This window comes from Typopeltis vanoorti, chromosome 12, assembly GCF_054136105.1.
Source record: "Typopeltis vanoorti isolate ZY-2024b chromosome 12, IOZ_Tvanoo_1.0, whole genome shotgun sequence".
Classification (NCBI taxonomy): domain Eukaryota; kingdom Metazoa; phylum Arthropoda; class Arachnida; order Uropygi; family Thelyphonidae; genus Typopeltis; species Typopeltis vanoorti.
Window position 1 is genome coordinate 118505478 of NC_143560.1, and position 17967 is coordinate 118523444.

The 17967-nt window shown below is 34.1% G+C and overlaps 1 protein-coding gene across 1 annotated transcript in view; it reads right to left on the bottom strand.

Annotated features, from left to right (window-relative positions):
* LOC150101174 (DEP domain-containing protein 1B-like) overlaps positions 1-17967 on the bottom strand; it is a 171005-nt gene that overhangs the window by 145147 nt on the left and 7891 nt on the right. The window contains exons 2-3 of the mRNA XM_090401267.1: positions 15052-15209; positions 317-427 (exon numbers count right to left, since the gene is read on the bottom strand). Coding sequence (XP_090257393.1) covers positions 317-427; positions 15052-15209 — 269 coding nt within the window. The remainder of the gene's footprint in view (positions 1-316; positions 428-15051; positions 15210-17967) is intronic.

Genomic DNA, 17967 nt, shown 5'->3' on the forward strand with positions numbered 1-17967 from the left:
TGTTACCAGTCAACGTATGCTGCATGAAATCACACAAATTACACTACACTCTGGTTCTTGCTTCAATGCTTGCTGATATTGCTGGCAACATAGAAGTACATAATATCTCATAATTAAAATGTTATAATTTTTTAACTTGATTGATATTAGTGATTTCCATTGTTTACAATGGTAATCATTAATGCAATCACATATGCTGGTTTGGCTGCTTTTATATCATCAATTACTTAATACATAATAATTAATTATAAAACTTATAAGGAAATGTGTATTTTACTTGAATAAACATTAAAGAAATGCATTATTTTATACATACCTGTACAAGTGTGCATCATCACGAAAGTCTTTTTGGTTTGTTTCTGAATTTTTAACATTTTCAATAATATTGCTTTTCAAAAATTTCTGGAGCAACTGAACAGTCTGTTGTCTGATTATAAAAAAAAAAAATAATAATAAAAATAAAATAAACAATATTATCAAAAAAAAAAAAAAACAGAAATTTCTAATAACTAATTTATTGTACCTTCAGTCACATTAGTATTAACTACACAGGATCTCTGTGGACTATCAGCTACTGTGGAAGATGCCTAACCCTGGATATGCCATTCAAATCCCACACTGAAAGAATTTCATCATTCATCACTGCATACTTATAAAGTAATACATGAAACAGAATAGAGAAACAGAGAACAGATATTTTAATAACAGATATTTTGCTTTACTTATCACAAAACATTTTCAGGAAGAATTTAAATACAAACAATGGTTATCTCTTATATATGCAGTGGTGTGTGTGTATGGTAGATTTAAAAAATAAAATAAAAAAAAAATAAAAAAAACAGATATGGAATTTTCTCCATAAATGCTAAACAAAAAGTTTCTCAATTTTCTAATTACAAAGCTAATAAACTACACTTTGAAATTGTAAAATTCATCTAACGTTCGCAAAATACAGAACTAAAAATTTTCCAATTTCAAAATCAAAGTCCTACATAACATGTAGTTACGGCCTCTAAAACATATGAATGAAAAATGAATTTTCTTGATAATCACAATAATTTTGTAATTATTGGCTGACACACCAAAAAATGCATGCTAAATAAACTCAAACTTTTGGTGATATGTGCCTCCCATGATGAGTCTTTGGACTTAATGGAAGTCTGGTGTTAATAATAATATCCCTTCATTAGATCAAGTTACTATTAAAAAATTCAGAATATATCATGCTAAACCACACAGGATCAATGGTCTATGTAAACTGCATAAGACAAACTGTCCTCTAAGACCAAGAGTCTAACCTATAAAATCACTGAATTTTTGTCCAAATTCTCCATTCTCACATGGGTCACTCAAGCTCATTTATTGAAAATACCATAGACCTCTTTTAAAATCAGATATAAAACTTGATCATCTTCTTCACTAATGTTCCTTTTACTGACACTTTAGAACATTTATCCCTTGAATATCCAATTGACATTGTAGTTTTATTCAACTTTAAAATAAACTCTAAACAAATGGAAGGAAATGACATGGGCTCTCTCTCCTACTGATGATATTTTTGCCATAGATCAAGAGTTACAATCCTGGAATCAAATTTACTATGGAAAAAGAATCACAAGGAACATTATCCTTTGTAGATGATTGCCAAAAACACGAGGACAATTCTCAGCTCTATTGTCTACTGCAAACTTACACTGGATGCTATATACAGTCTTCTGCCAACTATCTCAAAAATATAAAAAAATTAATTCTCTGGTGTGAAGCAAGCATGAAATTATCAAATGGAGCATCCTTTCTCAATGATTATAAAACAAAAATAGCTTACTACTCATTTCTTTCCATTTTCTTCAAAATTGATAAGATTTGCAAAATTCCAATTCCTTATGCAAATGGCACTTCTGAAAGAGATGCAAAGATTCTCAAGAAATTTCAGTTTACTTAACTTTCAAACATACCAACTCTTACTTTTTACCAAAGACAAGCTTTCTCTTTTAGTGCTGCCTATATATCAGGACATATCATACACAATCACAGAACTTGTCGTGTATATCAAGTCCCATGCTCTTGCAGCTTCTCATAGTGGATATTCAATGTAGATATTCAAATAATTAAACTTCATACATCTGGATTAATATAATACAGAACTGACATCTGCAATGGGTTCCTTTGGAATAGCACCAAATTGCTACATAGAAATATTTATAAATATAAATGTATATTCAAAGCAGAGTGCTCTGAGGTCCTATTACACTGCATTAACCTCAATGAGGGCCACTTAGTGCCTGGCTGTTGAGAAACTACTCTCAAAAATATAACTTTTACTTTTGTAGTAATTAGCAATACTGATTGTGTTTTGATACATTTTTTTTTCCATAGTTTAGCGTAACTATGATTGTGGAGCTTTGCGAGTTTGATACAGATGTTTCTTTTACTAAATTTTGAAGTATATACTGAACAAAATGGCAGTATGAACAATAACAATTTGAACGAATAACAGTTGGATGTTATTCGTTCAAAACAAAACACAGTTGGATGTTATTCGTTCAAAACAAAACCTAAATAGAAATCAAGGATTAATTCTGCCTGAGATCTGGACGACCCTCATTTTTTGTAAAAATGCAATTATATTTGGTTCATTTACAGTTTTAGCGTAACAGTTTTAGCGTTTGAGTGGTCTTACATCTATATATCTTTTGCCTTGACGAAGCCAGCAGCTATAGTTGGCGAAACTAGTTGGTATAACTTAGTTTGAAATACATCTAACCTACAAACTCAAATAGAAGTCAATCTTTCCTATAATGTGATATTCTGCTGAAATGTGATTTATCTGTATATGCAAAATTCATTGATGAAATAAAAGCAACCATATTAATGGAGCAGGAAACTGTATAAATCATAGAATGAAAGAGAGACTGTGGAAGTGAAAGAAAGTATGGTTGATGAAAAAAAGTGAGTGGTAATACTGTGTAAGCAAAGGAAGCAGGAATGAGAAAATATAAGAAGCGAATGACAGACCGAGAGGGAGTGATATTGCAGGAGTGACAAATAGTGTACTTGCCAGGATGCAAGACTTGAAAAAAGAGTTGATCAGGAAGAGAAATGAGATGAAGAATATGCACAGAGAGAGAGAAAGAGAGAGAGAGAGAGAGATTAGAAGTTTGGTGGATAGGAATGAAAGAGTGCAAAAGGATAGAATGAAACAAAGTAGAGAAAAGAAGTTACAAATGACTCCATAGTAGTGATGTATGGAGTTGCATTATTATAGGTGTGGTAACTGAAAAGGTCCACAAGGTCTAATTTCCAGGAAGGAGGATTAGGGATAATTGATGCAGTGGATATGAGAAGTAAACAAGTAAGAGTTAGTGGTGGTTGTTAGAACAAATCATTTTCCTGGACATAAGTATCATACAAGATGGATATTAAGAAATTTGAGAAGGAAAGATAACAGAGTGGTAAGAAAGCAGGTCCGTACGTCCATGGTATGATAGCATTTAAATGGATTTGTTGTGATTTGGAGTCAATTGAAGAAACTGTTGCTAAAAGGAATGTAATGAGTGATGCAAACAAGAGATCAAAGGAAGTAAGAGGTGAAGTGAAAATTCAGAAAAGAGAAACTGGTTAGATTGAAGTGGTTAAATGTATAGTAGTGTGAGAGATGGAAGAATAGGAATACAAGACAGAGACAAACGGAGGTGGAGTGAATAGGGAGACACAGTATAATGAGTGTGGATGTTGGAAGCAGTAGTAAATGCATGTATGTGTATGGTCAACATAGGAATGGGAAGGTGTAGAATGTAGGGGTGGGGTCATTGAGTCTGAGGATATATACAAAGTAAGTGGTGATAAAGATGACTAAGAAATGGGCAGGTGTGGAGAAATCACAACCAATAAGTGGCATGGGTAGGACTAGTTATAGACATAAAACAATGAATTGCTGTGTTTATCTATCTTGTGTTTATTATCCCAATGAGATATCATCCTGATGGGAATATAAATTGAAAAGTATAATGCTTTTCATTAGGAGAGAAAAGATAAAGGGAGGTAAAGTGTCCGATAAAGCAGAGATGCAAAGGGGAAATCGTGGCAATTGTTTTGAGGCAGTACGGTATGAGGTGGAGACTGACAGGAAGAGATATTTATTCATATATTGCTATACGCTAGGAAATGTGGAGGATGGTGATGAACAAAGAAAGGATAATATTATTTGAGTATATAGAAAATGAATTCCTTGAGTTCTTGAGAGAGACTTAGGCAGTATGTAAGGGAGAGCATGTAAGGATTGGGAATCTTAGATCTAATCGCTTCATCAGAAGATGTGATTTTGAGTGGGGTATTGCATTTCTCCTTGGGTGGTGAGAGTGACCATGAGGTGATCACCTAGGTAGTGGTCAACCAATATGAAGACTTCTGTGTGGAAAGGATATATGTGGAACCACAAGGCCAGCAATTACGAAATGTTTAGAAGACAGCTTATAGCTATAGAATGGAATAAGGAATCAAGTTGGAAGGAAATAAAAATGCTGCTTGGGAACAGACCAAGAGATATTCAACAACATCAGTGGGTGAATGTATTCTGAAGGTCAAACAGGTGAATAAAGTAGATGTCAAATGGATGAATGAGCGAATTAAGCATGAAGTTTGGAAGAGGAAGGTACTGTGGAGACAACACAAAATGAATAATGTTAATGATCAGTTGAAAAAGATGAGGGGCATGAAGTGCAGGCCAGGACAGTGACAAACCTGGTAAAGAAAGAAAGAGTACAGTATGAGAGGAGAGTGGCTAGTCAAGCCAAGGATAATTCAAGGAATTCTTACATTATATGGCAAGCAAGAGGAAGAATAATTATGGATAGTTATGGCAGCAGAGTGACTATTGCAAAGAATATATAGAAGGTTATTTAACGATCACTTCATCATTGTAAATTATACTGGTATAAATGATGCTGTGCAAATACAGAAGGGAGGCAAGTATTAGGAGAATTAGACATGAAATAATCAGGAGGTCTACCGAGTGCTGATTAGGTTTGATGTTAATGTGGCTAGGGAATGGACGACATATCACCATGTATTTTTAAAGGGATGTGTAAAACAGTTAGCTACATCCTTAGCCAGTTTATTTAATGAATGTCTTGCAGTGGAAAAGGTTCCTCAGGAGCAGAAAGAAGGCAAAACAGTATCACTCCACAAGCACAGTTCTAGAACAGATGTTTCCAATTACAGACCAGTCTGTATATCAGCAATTGTAATAAAAGTATTGGAGGGGTTGGTTAGGAATAGAATTGAGGATTAGGTTCAACTCTTGATAATGAGTTTGTAAAGGGTTGGTCTTGCTTCAGCAATCTACTTGCATTTCATAAGATAATAAGTATGTTAGATAAGGGAGATTCATATAGAAAAATATTCTTGAACTTTGCAAAAGCATTTGATGGATTACCTAATGTTAGGATGGTGTAACAAACTGCAGAGGATGGGAATGGATAGCATATTACTTAGATACATTGGAGACTGGCTATCTAAACAATAGCAGCAAGTTGTGTATGATGGAGCAATATCTCAAAAAGAGTAATCAGTGGTGTGCCTCAGGGTTCTGTTCTTGGGCACCACTGATGTTTAACATGACTGGGAATCTTAAGGTGTTTTTTGATGATGCAAAGCTGGGAAGAATTATCAGGAGTACTGCTGATGTTAATTCCCCTTCAGGAAGCTTTAAACAGACTTTTAGTGTGTTGCACTAATGAGTGGAGTTGTGGTTTTAATATATAAGTGCAAGGTGTTGTATTTTGAAGTACAAAGATATAATGCTGTGTACTATACTGATGGAACCGTGTTGCAGGAAGTGGATGCGATTCAAGATATAGGGGGTGATGGTTGAGAGTAGACTGATGTTTAGAGGGCATATTGCAAATGTTGCAAAGACTGCACATTGTAGTGCTAATATGATAAGAAGTACACTAACATTTAGTGATAAGGTAGCTGTGCCACTATATAAAGCACTGGTCAGACCACACTTGGCCTATTGTGCTCAGATTTGGTAACCTAGTTTTCATTATGATGTGGAAACACTGGAGAAGGTCCAGAGATGGGTGACTAAGACAATATCAAGACTGGAATGTTGGCTGAGAGAGAGAGAGAGATTAAAGGAATATGGAGTTTAGTGGATAGGAAGAAAAGAGGTGATATTATGGAGACATTTAAGTTTATGAGGCAATTTTATTGGATTAATACAAGGAGATTATAAAAAGAATAAAAGGTGGCAGGAGAAGAACCATAGGCCATACCTGGAAGTTGTGTAAGAGTGTGATGAAGAAAAGTGCAAGAACATTTCTTACTTGGAGAATTGTGGGTGAATGGAACAGATTACCAGAATATGTTGTCAATGCAAGGAGTGTTAAGGACTTTAAAATTCAATCTGATAAATATGTTGTCAGTTGACTGAATTTCCCAAGATGAGTCCTACTGACTACATGGAGGGTATGATGATAATAATAATATTAAATACTAAGCTTAATAAGGAAAAAGAAAGCTTCACTCCAATTATCAATAAAAACTATTTTGACAATTTGATCCTTTATGACTGCTGTAGAAGAAATGGAATTTTACAATAGATAAGAAATGTGTAAATGTAGTGTATAAGGCACTAATCAGGCCTCATTTGGATTTCTGTGCACAGATCTGGCCACTGTCTATGATGATAAGACAGTGATGATAAGGGAACACAAGGAAGAGCATAGAGAATAAGACTGACTCAGGAATACTGAGTATGAGGACAGATCAAGGGAATGTGGTTTTCAGAACTTGGAGGAAAGAAGCAAGGGATGATATAATTGAGACATATAAGTTGGTCAGAGGAGCCTATCAGATAAATTACATGGGAATTACTGTATAGGGTAATGCAAGAATGAGAGGTCATCTCTGGAAACTGTGCAAAGGTAATGTGAGTAAGGAAGTGAAAAGGAGATTTTTTTGCTTGGCAATAAGTGAATAAGTGGAATGCATTGCAGGAGTGGACAGCAAGTGCTCCAACACTGAATGTATTCAAGGCAAGGTATGATAGTTAATGTGGTCTGTTAACTTGCCAAACTGGTAAAGATGATGTTGCAATACAAAGTGCAGTTTATGTCACAATGTGCTTCATAGCATCTCAGGATCAATTAGAGTAATAATGCTGGTCTTAAAACTTTTCGAACCAGTCTAATGATGTGCTCTTCTTTTTCACAGCATTCTAGTATTTTGTTTTGCACACATTTCAGAGCTGCTTAAATGAAGAATACATAACTTATAAAATAAAAAGTTAAATTAAAATTAAAATCAAATTAAATGATTGTGATTGAATGCAAAAAATTGCTTTTTCAATTTAAAGTTTAATTTAATTTAAATTAGAGTTGAAAAGGAAATCTAAATAAAAGATCTTTATAGGAACTATGGCAAAATCATGTCTTGCTGAAAGAATAAGGATTTCACTGAAAGTGAAATCCTTATTCTTATTTTAAGGGGTGTCCCGAAATGTTAACTACCCAATTTTCTGGAACAGTATGAAGTTGCTTTGCTTAGCGACAAAGACAATGAATTTGTGATCTAAATGTTGGTTGTGTTTGTTTATTACATGAACAGTGCAGAGAGCTGATACAGACAAGATATTCTATGGTCTGAAACATGCTTACTTCATCAGTGTTGCTATATATTTGAACATTTGTTTAAAGAAAGTGCTCAGGCTTTACTTTACTCTGAACTTAAATCAGAGTGACTGCCTTTCAACTATGTAAGATATGGGGAAGTCTTATTCTAATCAACATCATTAAATTTTTTATAAGTTTTTTTTTTCCACAATACAGCTAATAAATAGCTATTAATACAATTTTTATTTGGTTTTACAACTCAGTTGTTTAATATATAACTTCACACAGATTTCACTGCTTCAAATCAATCACTTATTCATGTTTCCTACCTCGCAATTATCTATCATTGTCATTGATGATGGCATGTAATATTCAGGCAGCCAAAATATATGGCTTTAAATAAATGTTATCACTTATTTCCTTGTGTTTTTGTGTGAATTAAAGAAATAGCTCGTGGCACAGGTATCACTTAAAGAATAAAAGGAATAAATCTAGATCATCATCATCAAATTCCTGCCATGTACCCTCAAGGGGTGTACAGGATATGATAGTACTACATGAAAAATTTACATCACTAACTTCCTCTACAATTTTCCTCCAAATCAGTCTGTTACTTGTCAAGACTCCAACATTATCAGATCTTATATTTCTATCATCTAAGGCACTTTGTACCATATCAATCCATCTATATCTTGGTCTTCCTCTGGGTCGTTTTCCTGCCAACCTGGCAGAGAACACTTGTTTTTGCTAATCTTTCCTCTCCCATTCTGTTTAAGTGACCATACCACCTGAGATTAGCTCTGCTAGTGCATTCCTGGATGCTGACAATGTGAAGTTCTTTTCTAATATCCTCGTTTTTAATATGATATTGCCATTCATGCCATCTGTTCATGCCTATAACCTTTCTCAGGACTCTCGTATCTGCGGTCTCTACTCTTTGGTGAAGTGTTTTACTTCTGACCCAGCTCTCAGATCCATAAGTTAAAACTGGTTTGAACACTGTCTCGTATACAGCTAATTTAGTGTTCCGACTAAATTCTCTCTTACTCCACATGAATTTATTCAATTGACTTTACCATACCAGCTTTCTTGATTCTGTTATCAATTTCTATATTTAATTTAACATCTTCACTAAAAATCGTGCCTAAGTAACTGAAATGTTTTACTTGTTTCACAGGTTCTCCATTCATAACATAGTTGAGATTTTCAATGATTCTGCCTATTTTCATTGTCTTTGTACTTTTATTGCTGACCTTCATACCATATCTATTACAACAGTTATTCAATTTAGTCAGTGAATCTTGCAGACTTGTAGCAGATTTACTTAGAAGTATAACATCGTCCGCATAAAGCAAAGAGCTGACATTAACATCTCCAATTTGGATATCAGGTTTAATACCACTTTCCTTCATAATGTGATCCATATAGATAATGAATAACAGAGGGGATAATGTACAACCTTGTCTCACACCAGATTTAACATTAAGCCATCTTCCTGTACTTCCTTCAATTCTAACTGCTGACTTACAACTCAAATAAAGACTAAGTATTGCTTGATATAATGCCCCATTCACACCATATAACTGTAGCGTATTGGATAGCTTCTCTCTTGGCACCTTGTCATATGTCTTTTCCAAATCGACAAAACTTAAATACAGATCTTTGTTATATTCCCATGATTTCTCCAGTATTTGTCATAAATGAAGATCTAATCCTGACAGCTTCTATTAGACACGAATCCAGCTTGTTCTTCCACAATTCTTCTCAACCGTGTCTCAAGCACACTCGCATATATCTTACCAAGAACACTCAGTAGGGAAATACCTCTGTAATTCTCACATTCAGTTTTATTTCCCTTTCTATATATGGTTACTATGAGCTCTACTCCAATCATCGGGAATTTGTCCCTCTGTCCAGGCTTTCTGAACTATGTCGTGCAGCCATAACACTTTTATACCACCATACTTCAGCATTTCTGGTCGAATATCATCTACTCCTGCTGCCTTTCCACATTTCAAGCCTTTGATGGCTTTTTCTACTTCAAGTATGGATATGTATTATTAACTGCATGCTTGGTCAGTGTTTTTTTACCACTATGCTGTCATCACTGCTTTTTTTCATTTAGCAGTTTTCCAAAGTAATTACTCTATACTTCAAAAGGTATCTATTTCTCCCGTTTTCATGTCACCTTTATCATCTCTAACTCCTTTTACAGCACTCTTTCCTCCATTCCTGAGCTTCTTCAACAACCTCCAGAATATTTTGCCACCTTCTTGATTTTCTATGTTCTTGCCAAAGTCCTTCCATGACTTTTGTTTAGCTAGTTTTTACACAGTGTTTAGCTTTCTTACATTTGTCTCTGTATTCTCTAAGAACACAAGCTGACTTATTTGACAGAAACTTTTTGATATGCTTTCTTCTTTTCCTTCGCTGCCCCTTTGACTTCCTCAATCCACCATGAAGTTCTGATTTTTCTATTCTTACAGACAACCTCGCCATATGCCTCTTTGGCTGAATCAGTCAGTGTTTCCTTCAGGGCTTGCCACTGAAGAAAACACTGACTGATTCAGCAAACACTCAAAGATTCAGTCAGAAAACACTGACTGAATCTTTGAGGTTTGGTTCCTGTTCTCAAACTCTTTCATTATTTCTTCAATAATGTTTGTGTATTGTAATCTACAATTCACATCTGAGAGATGCTCAACTTTTATTCACTTTAAATCTTTCTTACATATTCTTCTTTTCAATATGAAATTCAATTTTATCCTGCTCAAGACTAAATAGTGATCACTTCCAATTTAAAATCTTCTGTACACTCTGGTGTCCTGCACCAGTGGGAAAACATCGCTATCAACAATAACATAGTCAATGAGACTTTTCTTATTCCTTCCCTCTTCTCTCCATGTGAATTTGTGCACATCTGTATATTGGAATATGGTGTTAGTAATAACCAGTCCATGTCGTGAGCAGAAATCCAACAGATATTTGCCATTATTATTAGCTTTGCTCTTTTCTCCAAATTTTCCCAAAATATTTTTCTATGTCTGACAATCATTTCCTACTCTGCTATTTAGATCCCCAACAAGGACCAACTTTTTCTTTTTCATTGTGTCAGTTGCTTTTTCTAAAGCCTCAAAAAATTCCTCCACTTCTTCCCCTTAGTAGAACCTTCTTTGGGACCATAGGCACAAATAAGTCTCATTGTCCAATTCCCATTCTGATATTAGCCCACATCACTCTACTAGAGACTGCCTGCCATTCAAGAAGATTAGCCTCGTATTTTGTGTTGAATACTATGGCTACTCCTTCTTTTCCTTGATTGTCATTGCCTGAATATAACATTTTGTATTTATTGCTCAGAAAGATCTCACCAGTTTTTGTCTTTTTTGTTTCAGTCATCCCTATTATGTCGATCTGGTACTTATCTAATTCCTCAGCTAGCTCCATTTCTTTGCCATTCAGGCTTCTTATGTTGATAGTACCAATCTTTAACTCTGGTGTTATTGAGTTGGGGTGTGTTTTAGGATTTGTTCCAGTAGCTGAATTTTCGCTGTTCACCCTGGTTCCCTGGCGAAAACAACAGGGGCCTTGTTTAGCCAGGCAATACCCCAGCCAGCATGAAATTATGTCATGTTGTACCATCATTTTGTATTTTGGTTTAACCAATAAGAATACAATTTGGTCGGCTAAATCCCAAATTGCTAGCCCATCCTCGTTCGTTCAGTATCCAGGTAGATATCCAACAGGGCGCCACGAGAAGGTGAGGATTGGACATTAAGTCAGAAGTTATTCTCCGCATTCTGGTCAGTTCTCCGTATTCCTTTAAAGGCTATGTGGAGGTCTCTTCTCAGTTATACAGCTTTGACTCTTAAGCATCCCTAAATCTAGATGTCTGGAATTAATTGAAAGGTTGTTAATGAAACAAGTAGTGACATGACAGTGGTAGAAAATATTTGAGAGGAATGGCTTCAGGAGTACATATCAAAACTTGAGTTAGAAAAAGCCACCATAAATCTTAAAGTGTTAATCCTTTCCTTCATGTTAAATGTGTTAAGGTAGCTGCAGTAAATGATATTTGACCAATAATGGTCAAATATGGAGATATAAACATTTTGTAGGGATACAAATACTTAATTCAGAAGGCTTGGTTCAGAAGACTGAATACCAGCTGATAGGAGTAAATCATAGTTCACATCTACAGAAAGTGCAAGAAATTAAATGTGAAAATTACAGGAAAATTTCCCTATGGGTTATTCCAGTATGTCATTCCCCAAGTTTCTCTCAATGTGCAAGAGAAATCCAAGGAAGAAGTAGAAGCTAGGTCCTGGTCAAATAGAAATTGTCAGAACTGATCTTCACTTTCCAATAAACTATAAAATCACAAGAATATATTATTGATGCATAAAGTTCTGTAGATAAATCTAGAAAACCTATACAAAAAGTCACCTAGAGAAAAGCTTTTCAGAATGCTATAATTATACAAAGTAAATGAAAACATTATACAGAGAAACACAATCTATATTTAAGATGTAATTCAGCAGTTATAATATAAGGACATGCAAGAAGATGGTTTAATATGAAATAAGGTTTAAGATAAGGATGCACACTATCTCCAATTTTATTCATCTATATGGATCACATTGTGAAAGTAAAACTGAACTAGATATCAGAATTGAAGATATCAAACTTACTTTATGTAGATAATATTACCCTCCTAAAACATACCAATACAAGTCTCCAGGATTTGTTAACTAAATTAAATAACTGCTCTGTTAAATCTGACATGAATATGAGTGCAATAAGAACCAAACTATAAAAATAGGAAGATATATGGAAAACAAACAAATATTTTCAGATATTTAGGCACAATATTTAGTGAAGATAAGTTAAATATGGAAACAGACAACAGAATTAGCAAAGCAAGCTGGTAGGCATAAAGTCAACTGAATAAATTTATGTGTAATAAGAAAGAAATTAGCCAAAACACTAAACTAGCAGTATGCTAGACAGTGCTCAAACTGGTATTAAGTTATGGATCTGAGAGTTGGGTTAGAAATGAAACAGTTTATCAAAAAAAAATAGTGACCAGAGCTGACTTCAGAGAAAAATTAGTGAAGTGAACAGATAGCATCAATGTCAGAATCATGTTAAACATTTAGATATTAGTGAAGACATTGTTAACATTCAGAACGTGTTAGCAGAACTGATCTAAAGTGGTACAGGCACTTAAACAGAATGAGAGAAGAAAGGTTAGCGAAACAAGTGTTTTTTTGCCAAGATGGCATGAAAAAGACCAAGCAGAAGACCAAGATCTAAGTAAATTGATGTAGTTAAGTATTCCAAAGACCTAAATGTAAATATGACAATCCTAGAATCCTGTCAGATAACAGACTAATTTGGAAGAAAATTGTCGATAGAAAGTTAATAATAATATAAACTTTTCATGTATATTACTTTTAACTTCCTATCAACAATTTCAACTCACTTCTGATTACTATTTCTACAATTTTTGAGAGTACATATCAGGAATTTGATGATAATAACTTTGTGTAGAACTGTCATAGATTATCCAGCAGATAATCTATGAAAAGATGTTAAGCAACATAATCTGAGAACAAACAACAAAATTACAATAATAAACTTTAATGTAAGTATAGATATTTTGTACTGATAATAACAATACATCATCAATGTGCAGAAACAAGCAAATCAAAGAACAGGAATGCAAGGTACATGCACAACTGGTTTACCAATTAAAAATGGTTCCATGAGCTAGAAATCAACATTAACATTAATAAATATCAAAACAACTGATTTTGATGTATACATAAAATGAGAATCTCTCAAACTTTTGGCAGAGAGAGAGAGAATCGTTCTGATTCAGGTTAGGCTGATGGAAAAGAGTTTCATCTTTTTTTGAAAAGGTATTCGCATTTAAAAACTGCTTCCGTGGAGAAGATAAGCTTCATCCCACTGGATACTATCTTTAGGGTCAATATTGCACCGTACCAGATTAGTTCTTTCAGATTTCATGTATTCAATGAAGTACTGATGTTTATTATTTTTTCCACAGAACGGATTGTCTGCCCAAAGTATGTCAAATTAGATTCACAAGGAATCTGGTAAATATCAGCTAAAAATAGAGGTGACAGTGTGTCTTTTTTAGATGGCAACAAATGAGAAATTTTGTTGATAGGAGAATGCGATACCAAGAGATACCAGAAATATAAGGGATTAGAATCCTGCAGTCTGCTGAAGAATTCTTAGATGTTGGAACATAGTAGTCAGTTATCTGCTGGATTTGATGAGGGGTGTAACTATTCAATGACATTAAAGTATTGATATTGAGAGGTTCTCGTTGTAAGCTTGAGGGAGAAGAGTGCACATTATGTGCACTATTAATTAAAGACTTCATAACACCAAATTTTTGAGAGGTGTGATGAGCAGACTTTGAAGAATTTATCTACCAGCAAAGGTATATTTTTGATAATCACTGGTTGATAACATACCAGAGGCTGTGCGAGTAAGAAGGATGTCCAAGAATGGTTAACTACCAGCATTTTCTTTTTCCATGGTGAATTGAATGTATGGGTGAAGGCTGCTGATGTAGGAAAGTGGCAAGTTCATTTTCTGAATGAGGCCAAATATTTTCTGAAAGGGCCACAGATATTCTCCTGTCGACAAAATTTTTCATCTATTACCATCTACAAAAGACAAGCCACTGCAACAATCTTTAGCTGGTGTTTACCAGATTCCTTGTAAATATAATTTGACATACAAGTACTTTGGGCAGACAGGCCATTCTGTGGGAAAAAGAATTAATAAACATCAGAAATACATTGAATACGTGAAACCTCAAAAGTCTGGTCTGGCATAGCATAGTATTGACACTAAAAATAACTCCATAGAAGCAGTTTTAAATATGAACTGTCTTTTCAAAGAAAGTTGTGAAGCCCTTTGACATCAGCTTAACCTGAATTGGAATGATAGTCTTTCTCTCTCTCAGAAGTTTGAGAGATCTTCATTTTATGTAAAAATCAAAAATAGTTTTAATATTATTATTTATTAATATTAATTTTGATTTCTAGCTCACAGCAACAGTTTTTAATTGGTGAACGGATTGTTGTATGTACCTTGTATCCCTGTTCTTAGATTTGCTTGTTTCTACACACTGATGATGTACTGTTATTTTCAGTACAAAATTTCTGTATTTTCATAAAAGTTTATTACTATGGTTATTATGCAATTTTATAGTTATGCCACAAGTATCTTTAAAGATTAGACCCCATAAAAGGTCCACTTTAACTGTCAGTTTATATTAAGTCTATTACTGATGATAATAAAACTATATGCATTTTTAAAGATAAAATGGGCAGTAAATTTTTTTTTGGGGGGGGGGGGGGATTTTCAAACAGTTATTTAGGATAAAACTTACCTTGTTACTCCGGAATCGAAATTAGGATTACTCTTTAAGTAGCAATTCAGCCAATTAACTGCTTCAGTTCCAGTAAAGCAATTTTCATGTAAACACATATGTCGTCTATGTTTTTTTAGGGGCATCATGTTACAGAAGGCATGTACAATTTCATTCCACTATATTAATTTACAAAAGCCGAATTAGAAAATAGTTAATTATGTTTAATAAATATACTATTAAACTGATATAAAAAGAAATTTTTGAAGTGTAATAGCTCAATACAAAACAATAGCTTATTTAAAATTACAAAGAATTTATTTGATATAATAAATTATAATAAAAAAATCTTTAAATTATTATTATTCTGCACATGTTAAGGAATTAGATAATTCATTTTTTAATTCCACTGATATCTAGAAAGGTAGCAAAAAATTAACTCCATAGAAAATCTAATATATATGTTTCATTAGGTCTGATTCCAGAAAATTAACTGATCACAATTTTGCAAGCTTTATAATGTGCAGCACTGCTGATAACGGCTTGCAATTTTATCAATCTCCAGATACAAAAACATGCAGAATCTATACCACATCAGTGTTGTATGCAAGGAAAGAGATTTAAGGGGGGGATCTGTTCATGTGTTTCTTGAACAGCTAGAGATTCTGTGCAGTCTTGGAGAAAACAGCATGTGAGAGGCTGTTTCAAGGAAAAGAAGTAGATGAATAAAAGAAAAAGAAGAGAAGTTGGTTTGGTAGGCCTGAAGTAGGCAACAATTGGATGTTAACACTTTCTATTGGATCTACACTTTCTTAATCTTAGAAGAAAGGAAAAGAATATATTGATGTTTTTAAGTTTTTCAATGAAATATTGAGAGATCTTTATGTATGATGCTGATTTCTTTATCTTCTCTTTCAACAGACTAGCAAGGTGTTTGGCTAGTAGGTATGACGATGGACAATATACTGTGTCACTAGAAGTTGTTGTTGGGGGGTTGTTTCTATCAATATATCAAACACAGACATATTTGCAAGTCTAGACATGGTCTCTCTGTTCAGGAATGTACCGGTCGAAGAAGTAATTAAGATCATAGAAGATCTCTTTCCAAACAACATTACAGCTTTTCTGCCATTGCCTCAAGTCTAGCTATTTTAAAGTAAACAACACAGTATATCAACAACTGGAAGGCTTAGCCATGGGCAGTCCACTGTCACCACTGTGTGCGGATCTGGAAAAATGGAAAAACTAGAAGATGACATCCTAGCAAAAATAACTCCAGAACCATCAGTCTGGTGGAGATATGTTAATGATGTGCTCATCGTTTGGAAAGACACGGAAGATACCTTACATGAGTTCCTCTAAAAAATAAATTCTTTCCATCATAAAATTAAATTCGCATTAGAATTAGAAAACAACCATCAATTACATTTTTTGGATGTACTAGTTATAAAACAAGATAATGGACAAATCAAGCTCACAATCTATCGCAAACCTATAGACGTTATCTTCATTTTACATCTAATCATCATTATGCACAGAAACTTAGCATCATACATATGCTAAAAAACAGAGCAAAAAATATCATCACAGAAGAAAAAGATGTACTTGATGAGCTCTCACTTATATCAAAAACTCTATCCAAAAATGGTTATCCACAAAATATAATTCAAAAGATCCTTTATAGAAACAACCCCAGCAACAACCTCTAGTGACACAGTACATATTGTCCATCATCATACCTTATGCAGGCTCAGTCTCCATCAAAAGAGCAAGAATCATGAAGCCTTTTAACATCAGAGTTGCATTTAAACCTATTTTAACTACATGTTAAGATCTCCTAAGGACAGCATCGCTTTCTACAAATACACAGGAGTTTACAGCATACCATGTTCGTGTGCACTGACTTACATAGGCCAAACTTCATGAAGCCTAGAAATTCGAAAGAAAGAACATGTTGGAGTTGTAAATAATAACAGAACAGACATGTTCTGTTATTATTTACATGTTATTATTATTATTATGTTCTGTTATTATTTACATTGAGAAATGATTAGCACATCATTTCTCAATTTCAAACCATTCCATAGATTGGGACAACAGCTCCATGCCATACATTGAAGAAGATTTCAAATGTAGAATCTTAAAGAAGCTGCAATGGTACTACGGACAGGAGACAACCTCAATAGAAACCAAGGCATAATATTAAAAGACATTTAGAAAAACTTAATAAATTCATTATGTTTAGCAGAACTCAATTATGCAAAAAATTATAAAACGCAGTTTAATAACAATGACTAAGTCTCCACACTTTATACTTTTGATGTCATGAGTGCTCTTCAATTTGTTTAACTGATTTTTAAGTCACTACTGCATTCTTTTGTTTTAGCATTTAATGTTAATAACCTTTCTCATCTTGAAAAGCCATACAGACCCCAGCTGGCAAAACGTGTTGACTATTATGTATATATGTTTATCAAAATCATGGTCCAATAAATCCAATATAATATATCATACTTAGATTTGGGTATTATCAAAAGAAACAGGAAAATAAAATGAGATGTTTGTTGCAAAAAAAAAAAATAACACTAGACTGTGTTTTGGTAGCACTCAAGTTCACAAAGTTATCCTCATCCAACTGGAAAATGGCAAAGAAATAAGTTTAAGGCATTGTTGTGGAAGATCTCGAACTTATAATAATTCTTACATGACACCTCCAGAGAGTTCAAAGACTCATCGAGGAGGGGCACCATCTCCACAACTCTCCGTCTGCACCACTAAATCCAACTACAACGAACCGCTCTACTTTCATCATCTACACCAACGGCATCTATCGCCGACCACCACCACTAGTATTTTCACAGACAATCATAAACATCCATGCCCACAGCGAGATTCGAACCTGGAGCCTTTTGGCTGGAGAGCGGATACACTAACACT